The sequence below is a fragment of the Sturnus vulgaris genome, chromosome 25 (assembly GCF_052056855.1).
Source record: "Sturnus vulgaris isolate bStuVul1 chromosome 25, bStuVul1.hap1, whole genome shotgun sequence".
In the NCBI taxonomy this organism is placed as follows: domain Eukaryota; kingdom Metazoa; phylum Chordata; class Aves; order Passeriformes; family Sturnidae; genus Sturnus; species Sturnus vulgaris.
Genome location: NC_142267.1, coordinates 2,105,194 through 2,114,298, shown reverse-complemented (window position 1 = coordinate 2,114,298; position 9,105 = coordinate 2,105,194). Strand labels below are relative to the sequence as shown.

Genomic DNA, 9,105 nt, shown 5'->3' with positions numbered 1-9,105 from the left:
GAGTTATCCCTGCTCTCAGCTGACCTCGTGGGAGGGCCTCGTGTCTGTATGACATCCTTGCCGAGTTTATTTTAATTCCCAAAGCCAAGAGGTTAAAGCAGCCTGGGTGTGCGGTTATCACTGTTAGAAAAATCAAATCAAATCCGTGTGAGCTCCGTTTCTTCAAACAAGGTTTGCATCAGCTGAAGGGGAGCTCTGTCACCTTCCCCAGCCCTGCCAGGTGTGGTGTCAGCCCTCGGGGACAGAGGCACCTCCCGGCCACCCCCAGGCACATTTCTGGGGATTTTAACCATGTAACGTGAGAATTGCTGTATTTTACGGGTTAAATATAGACAAATGTTTATGTTCTTCTATAAAAACTAAAAGAGGATCCTATGTAAAACCAGATCAAAAACATGGAAAATTAAAAAAAAAATAACATTGTTTGGTGTGGAATTAAATTTGCAACTCGACCAAGACAGGACTGAGCAGCCCCCCAAGCACTGGGGGACACGACCCCGGTGGGGACAGCAGAGCTGGGGGGAGGGATGGGAGGGGCTGCACATCCCCTGTGCCAACCTTTGTAGGGTCTGAGCATCCCCCTGTGCCAACCCTGTGGGGTCTGAGCATCCCTGAGCCAACCCTTGTGGGGTCTGAGCACCCCTGTACCAACGCTTGTTGTGGGGTCTCAGCATCCCTGTACCAGCTTTATGGGGTCTCAGCATCCCCTTGTGCCGACCCTTGCGGGGTCTCTGTACCCTCCCCCGCGGGGTCTGAGCATCCCCGTCCCGACCCTTGTGGGATTTCACCTTGCAGGGTCTCAGCATCCCCTGTGCCGACCCTTCCACAGTCTCAGCATCCCCCTGTGCCGACCCTTACGGGGTCTCAGCATCCCCCTGTGCTGACCCTTGCGGGGTCTCAGCATCCCCCGCCCCCGCGGGCTGTCCGCGCTCCGTGCGCCGTGCGCGGAGCTCCGAGAGCCGCGGCCGGGCGGGTTCTCCGCAGCCCGGCGAGAGTTAACGGCGGCACCGCCTCTCCATTGGCGGCCCCGCGGCGCCTGCCGAGCCCGCGCTCGCCCCGCGCTCGCCCCGCGCGTCCGCCGGCCCCGCGCTCCCAGGCTCCATGCGGCGGCGACCGCCGGCATGCCCGGCACGCCCAGCCTGCTGCCTCCGCTGCTCGCCTTGCTGTGCCTCGGGGTCGCCGACCCCAACGCCGACCCCGACGAGCCGTGGTGCCCCTACAAGGTGGGCGGCGATGGAGCGGGGGCGCGGCTCTGCTTCCGCCCGCCGGCCCGCGGCTTCCAGTGCTCGGCTCGGGGGTGCCGCGCCCACCGCTCCGCGGGCGGTGCGCTGGTGGCCAACGTGCTGCGGAACGGCAGCGTGCTGCTGCAGTGGGGGCTGCGGCACTGGGGGCCTCCATCACCGCGCCCCTCCGCCTCCCTGCGCGGCTTCGCGCTCAACTGCTCCTGGGACGGCACCTACACGCGCTTCCCCTGCGACAGCGTGGAGCTGGGAGCCGCATGTCGCGACTACCTGCTGGCCGAGGCGCACGGCAGCGTGCGCTACCGCCTGTGCCTGCAGCCGCGCTTCGCCCCGCCGCGCCCCGCGCCGCCCGCGCAGTGCGTGGAGTTCCGCGTGGAGCCCGCGGCCATGCGCGACATCGTCGTGGCCATGACGGCCGTGGGGGGATCCATCTGCGTGATGCTCGTCTTCATCTGCCTGCTCGTGGCTTACATCACCGAGAACCTCATGAGCCCCGCGCTGGCCCGCGGAGGACACGCGGCCGCCGCTCCGCACCCCCGCGCGTAGTGCGGGTGATGCTGCTGAGGATGCTGCGCCGGGCGGGTGCCGCTGCCGTCGTTCCGGCGCTTTCCGGCGAGGGAAGAGGTTTTCCAGACTGTTCTGGCAGCGTTGGGTTTGCCGTGCCCAGATTTCCGGGATGTGCGGAGTTCGGAGCTCTTCTTCCTCCTCCGGTGGCTTCTGAGCCGGAGCCGTTCGTGGTGACTGAACTCGTGGCATCTCAGCGGATCCAAAAGCAATGGCAGAGGTCCACAAGTGCCAGAAATTGTCTGTTTTTAAGGGCAAGCGGCAGATCTTACCGAGGGCCTGTTTGAAAAGACTCTCCAGAACTCCTTTATTTTAAACCTAAAACCTCTTGGTCTTAGATCCATGCTTGGTTTTTTTCCTGTGGGGTGAAGTTCAGGAGAACTGGACTGGTGGAACCACAAACCCCATAGCTGAGTGTGTGTGTGTTTGATCCAAACCCCGCTTAATCTCGTTTTTTAGGTGGGTTTTGTATCATGCTGGTGACAAATTTTGGGGCCTAGACTGGCCAGTGTCCAAAAACAACGGGGGTTTTCTGGTCGAAGGTTTTCTGGTCAGCTCCAGCGACCATCAACATCCAACACCTGCTTTTCTCCCATCAGAATTGTGTCATAATTTCACAAAGAGTGAAGGTAAAGGGATAAATTGAGTAAGAAAACTCCATTTCCGTTGAGCAAGTAGGAAGCAACCCTTAATTATAAATAAGATATAAATGAGCACCCCCCCCTTGCCCCCTGAAATCCCCTCCTTTATTAGCAATGCAGCTGCACTAAGGTAGAAGCTTCTTGACCACAGAACTCACTGATGTTGTAGCCGAGTGTTTTGAGCGTAGGAACACTCCCTGTTAACTCCTCACTTGATGCTGTAGTAAAGTAAGGTTTTAGCCATACTCTAGTACTGATTCTATTGTGCCTTAGTGCTGAGAATTTTTCCCATTTCTATTGATGTATCTGTTCCTGTAGTCCTCGTAGTTAAGTGTTATCTCCTTCGTGTTCTTGTCTCTGGAATTAGTGGCTGTTGGTTTGTCTGATTGTTTTCTTTTTTAAAAAAAAAAAAAACAACTTGGGCTGATCATTACTTGAAATTTAATATATACACAAAGTAGTTACCTTCAGAGAGGTATTTAGTGAGGTAGTTTTTAGTATGTGTTGTTTGTATGTAGTTGACTGCTGTAACACAAAAAATTTTATTTATTATCACTTAGGAACTGTGCACCTAAAGCAAAAAAAAAAAAAAATAAAAGTAGGGGAAAGGCTCTGCTGTAAAGGGATTGTTGCTGTTAAAACACGTCAGGTTGACGTGTGATCAGTTTGTGTAAATGTTTAGCACTGGTGAACGACCTTGTTTGCTTGTTTGTGAAGTTTAAACTTGGTGGTAGAGGGTAAATTTAGAAAGTGTGTGGAATCCTTAATAACACACAGTATTTGTACTGAACAGAATCCCTTCAAGAACTTGGGGAGTGGCTGAGGAAGTGAAGGTCTGCATTTCATCAGGCAGAAACACCTTTTCCTTCCTTGTTCCTGCTGTGTTTGCATTTCCCACGTGCACCTGACTCCATTCAAGTGTTCTGTGTTTGTTACCTTGCCTATGTACATGATTTAACTCATCGATGCCATCATTTTTGGGTTTTTATCCCTAAGGAGGTCAACTGCTGGAAGAAAAGGGAATTTTTAAGAACATTAAGACGAATTTTGGTCTTTTAAAGGTTTCAAGTCAGCCTTTGCTGTAGCCAGTTGAGCACATTGGATTTTGTCCATCTCTGTCACCTTTTGTCCACCAATGTCACTGTTCTGTTCCTCATCTTGTCATGAACTGCCAGATGTGAAAACCAGCTGTATAAACAATGAGCCTTGTACCACCTTGGCATTGAACTTAAAATAAATTAAGAGGATAATGAAAAGAAATGGAAATTTCGTAAATATTTAAAGGTTCAAGATCTTGCTTGACTCAAAGTGAGTCTGCCCGAAGTGATCATAATTATATTCCATTGCCTAGTGTATAATTATGACAGCATTAATGGGAAGGGATTTATTCTCTGAATACTTGATTTTATTTACTGGAGGTTTGGACTGTAGATAACTGGGTCATTCAGGTGGTAACACTGATGTAAGTCTGAGGAAATGGAAATTTAATTTCTAGTTTTGAACGTGACTGTCTTCAGTAAGACACCTCTGCAGGTAATAATGGATGCTAAAACAGCACCTAGAAGACATTAAAGAGATGTTTTTGTTGAAATGTCACATTTTTATTCGTCACTCTCTGGGGATTGCATTGCAGCAGCATCCTGGGCACAGGGTAAAAGAAGAATATAAATCCTGATAGAAGAAAATCTGCAATTTTCTAAAAGATTATTTTCTTTTTTTTTTTCCTTTTCCATGCATTATAAATGGGATGTAGGAAAGAATATCTCAGTTTCTCATAAATTTTCAGTGGATTAAGATTTAATTGAACACATGTGGGTTTGTGGAAAAGAAAATCAGAGTATTCCCTGTTTGATTTTGTGTGACATTAAGCAAAATACCTATTGACCCAATGATAACTATATTTTTTCCTTCTATCACTATAGAAATTTCCTCCACCATAAATGTAGGCATTTCTTGTGATAATAAAAGGGAAAATTACATTTACAGAGGCTTGGTACTAATTCAGCTGCCACAAGCCTTAGTGAGACTGCACAGTTAAAGCTTTCTCCAGGCTTTGCAGCAATTCCCAAAAGGTGCAGAGTAGTTTGTGGAGTGATAATCCATCCTGGCCTGTCCAGGCAGCAATAAAGAAGTGGCAGAATGCTGATTTATAACTGCCAAGAAGCTGCTTTGGGAAAAAGTGGAAATATCTCCTAAGGCAACTACACATTCTCCATGTTATTATACAAATACCTGCTATTAAAAAATCCATGTGGTGCCTTCTTAGGTGTTTTATTATCCTGCATTTACCCAGTGATTTCCAGTACAAATATCAGGCCACATCCAGGAGTTAAAATGGAGAACAATATGCTCATTAACAAGCTGCTTTTCCCTTGCCCTGTGCTAAAATGTGAGGAAAACAACTGCTTAAATATGAGCAGCTCAAAGCCCAGCTTGACCCCAGCTTTGAGTCTCCTGGAGGAAACAGTCTGTGCCTCAGGCAAAGAATCTCTCCTAATTGCATTCTGATATTTTTTTTGTGGGCTGTAAATGGAAAAGGCTGCCTGGCTTTATTTGGAGGTGCAGGCAAAAGCTGGGATTTTGCTTCCATGGAGACCTGGAGTTTCAGTTTTATGAGGCTGCAAACTGCTGCTGTGTTTCATCAGCATGTTCCAAAAGAATGGTGGGCTGGAAGGAGGAAAAGAGGCAGGTAACAGCATCACATTCCTGGGAAAAGCTTTGGAATTACAGCAGGGATGTTTGGATGGGGTTTTTTGGCAGTTTTAACCTGAGCAAAACCACCCTGAGACTGATGTTGCTTCAGCACAGGTCTGGTCATTGCATCTCTGGTAATTCCCTGACCAGATCTTATTATTTGCAGAATAAGAATTAAGAAGATGATGGGCAGGGATAGGAATGGCTGAGAGGAGACCCAAGGAAAGAAGTTCTTGCAGGCAGGGGCAGGGAAGTGCTGAGGGGACATGTTTAGGTGGGAAATGCTGGGTGACAAAAGGGCTGCATGAGGAAAGGGGAAAGAGGAAAGATTTCTTTGTTAGAGTTGAGGGGATGATGAGAAAAGCTTTATTTTTATGGAAAATATAAATAAGAGAGAAGGAGATGTTTGACATGGAGGGAGGAGAGGAGAATGGTGGCTGTGGGAACAGGTGCTGAATGTCAGGAAAAGGCTCTGCTGGAAGTGCTGTGGTGATAATGGGGAAAAATCCCTCAGAAAGCACAGAGGGAAAAAAATATCAATGAGAATATTTTTAGGAAGCTCTGAGAAGACACTCCTGCCTCACTAGTGAAGTTCAGCTGGGCTGGGGAATAGATTTGTTCCTTTGATGTCCTGGTTTATCTCCAGTATTTCTCCTGCTCTTTTACCTCCTCCTGCCATTGAAATGGTGCAAGAACACCGAAGTGAAAAAGCATTATGAGATGGAAAAGGGAAAAAAACACAAAGAGAAAAATGAGATTGAGCTGGGCTGAGTAAGGAACACCGTGATAATTTTGACCTGCGTGCAAGAAAACAATTCAGAAAGCAGCGTGTGGTTTCAGAGGTGGGTACATAAATAACTCCTAGTTTGGGCCGTTCTAATTTGTGCAGTTTGCAATAAAAACGCGAGCGTTTCCTCCTGAAATGCAGAATTCCGTGATTAATCCCAACACCAACCATCTGTTGGCGTTCTGCTCGCTGCGGACGCCCCTGGGCACAGACTGGGATTATCCAGGGTGTCAGCCCGGTTCTCTTCCCCGGCGTGACTCAAATCCTGCATCCAAGCGCTGCCCCTCGGCATCTCCCAGCCCCGCCGCGGCACTCGGCTGCCATCTACTGCCAAACACAGGCGAAATTGTCCTAAAAATCGGCTTTTCTGACGAGTGATGCTTTTTAATTCCACAGCCCGGAGAGGCAGCAAGATTCCGGGACTGGCGCTTGAATGGATGTTTTGTGTTGGGAGCGCTTGAGGCCTCAATTGCTTTTTATGTGATGAAATTTTCCTAATGTTCAACCTGAACATCCTCTGGTGCAATTGGGGTCGTTTCCTCTCATCCTGTCCCTATTCCCTGGGAGAAATCCCGATCCCCCCTGGCTGTCTCCTCCTGTCAGGGAATTTTGTAAAGCCACAAGGTCCCCTCTGAGCCTCCTTTTCTCCAGGAAAAAGAGGTTTTTTTTCCATCTTTCCCAGCTCTCTCAGCTCCTCCTGGGGCTCCAAACACTTCCTGTCGTGGTTTAAAAGACGGGTGTCTGCCAAGAAAGGCAGGAGCCTCTTTTTTTAAAATGGAGAATGTAAACCCCCTCCCTCCAGATTATTATATTTTTGAAATTAAGGGGCTCTCAGGCAAAGATATGGGAATAGAAATAACAGTTCTTTACTAGGAAAATAAAATAGAAATACAAAATTACAAAGAACAAAACCACTGAGAGTCAGAACACAACCTGACCCCCTGTCAATCAGTCAGGGGTTGGTGCAGTCCCAGTCCATGGTGGCTGCAATCCTGCAGTGACAGATGTGGTTCTGCACAAGGTGCAGTTTTCCTCCAAAGGTCCAGTGATGATGTGGAGGGGTCTGGTTTTCCTCTGGGATCCAGTGGGCTAGGGCTGTTTTGGTGTTCCAAATCTCAGTTTTTATCTAGGTGTTCCAAATCTCACCTTTGATCTGGGTAGGAAATGCTTGGCTCCTGCCCTGGCTGGAGCATCTCCCAATGGGATGATGGAATTTGATCAGCCCTGCCCTGGGACTGCATGGCCATGAACAGGAGAGATCTCCTGGAGGGAGGATGGGCTGTGGGCAAGATAAAGAACATTGTCTCACCTGATTTTTAACAGCTGGCCCATTAACAGGAGATAATCTCCCCCAGAGATGAGGATCACTGCCCCAGCTGGTTTAACAGATGGTGACAGAATACAAACCTTTAGTCTCATCCTGTATTGGAACCTAAGACAATGATGGAATTTTATCAGCCATCGCCTGGGACTGCATGGCCATTAACAGGAGAGATCTCCTGGAGGGAGGATGGGTCATGGGAAAGATAAAGAACACTGCAACACCTGGTTTTTATCAAATGGCCCATTAGCAGAGAATATCTCCCACAGAGATCAGGATCACTGCCCCAGCTCATTTCAACACATGGTGATAGAATACAAACTTTTGCTCACATCCTGTATTGCAACCTAAGACACTTCCCCAGCTCTGTTCCTTTCCCTGGATGAGGTGAAGGAGAAGCTTTAGAACCACAGAACATCCTGAGCTGGAAGAGACCCACAAGGATCAGAGTCCAAGCCCTCACCAATCCCACTCTGTCCAAATCCTCCTGGAGCTCTTGTGCTGTGCCCATTGCCTGGGGGAAGAATCATTCCCAAAATCCAAGCTAACCCTGCCCTGGCCCAGAGCCGTTCCCTGCTCACCACAGAGATCAGAGCCTGTCCCTCCTCTTCCCCTCACAAAGTTAAGCATGGCCACGAGGTCTCCCTGTTATCAGTGTGGGGGCTTTGCACAGCTTAATTAGTGGTTTGTTATCAGTCTCCACTGTCCTTCTTTAGAGCCAGGATTAACAGAAACACGATTGAAACAGTATTTTTTCGTGTTTGGGCTTGTTTATTTTATCTTATCAGAAAGTACAGAGAGTACGACAGCACTTCCAGCTCCTTGCTAGAAGTGAGGAAAAATGGCTACAGATGCAACTGCTACAAGGCTTTTAAAGTCCAATAGAGAATTAACAGCTATATTATTTATACTTTTGACTCAATAACTAGATTCCCATGACCCTTAGAGTGACACTGACCAACCAGAAACTACTACTTGAAAACCATGAAGAGGGAAGAAGAAAGATGAACAAAGAGACAACGCTTAAAAACTTCCATGTTGTCCCATACCTATTACTACACTATAAAAACTTCAAATTTAAAATTCAGCACCCTGTGAAAACACACACTATTAATTCACTACAGACTCGTGATTTCTACTTCACCACTCATATTTAGAAGCCGTCCCCAAGACCTCAGGTCAAAAGCAGTGTTTTCCAGAGGGTCTGTGCCTGAAAGCACAGAAAGCTTAAAAACCTCAGATTTCTGGGATGCAACATCTCCCCTCAGCCCCCTCCATGCTGAACAAGCCCTCATGCTCCTCATAAAGCTTCTCCTGAGCACCAACACCTCCATAGCTTTTCTAAAATATTATTTATCACCCAAAACTCGGGTTGAGGCGGCACTACCTTCTCCCTCCACGCTACTCCACATATCTGAGCACCAATACCTCCATGGCTTTTAAAAATATTATTTATCGCCCAAAACTCGGGTTGAAGCGGCACTACTTTCTCCCCCCAGGCTGAACAAGCCCTCACGCTGATCATAAACCTTCTCCTCAGAGCACCAACACTTCCATGACTTTTTAAAAGTATTATTTATCGCCCAAAACTCGGCCTGAGGCGGCACTACCTTCTCCCTCCACGCTGCTCCTCAAGAAGCTTCTCCTCTGAGCACCAACACCTCCATAGCTTTATTTTATATTATTTATCGCCCAAAACTCGGCCTGAGGCGGCACTACCTTCTCCCTCCACGCTGCTCCTTATAAAGCTTCCCCTCTGAGCACCAACACCTCCGTAGCTCTTTTTAAAAATTATTTAGCACCCAAAACTCGGGTTGAAGCGGCACTACCTTCTCCCTCCACGCTGCTCCTCATAAA

The 9,105-nt window shown here is 48.1% G+C and overlaps 1 protein-coding gene across 1 annotated transcript; it reads left to right on the top strand.

Annotated features, from left to right (window-relative positions):
* The first annotated feature begins 1,065 nt into the window (after positions 1 to 1,065).
* FNDC10 (fibronectin type III domain containing 10) lies at positions 1,066 to 4,037 on the top strand. The gene has a single exon (XM_088178646.1). The coding sequence runs from the start codon at positions 1,122 to 1,124 to the stop codon at positions 1,785 to 1,787; it is 666 nt and encodes a 221-aa protein (XP_088034772.1). The 5' UTR covers positions 1,066 to 1,121; the 3' UTR covers positions 1,788 to 4,037.
* The last annotated feature ends 5,068 nt before the right edge of the window (positions 4,038 to 9,105 follow it).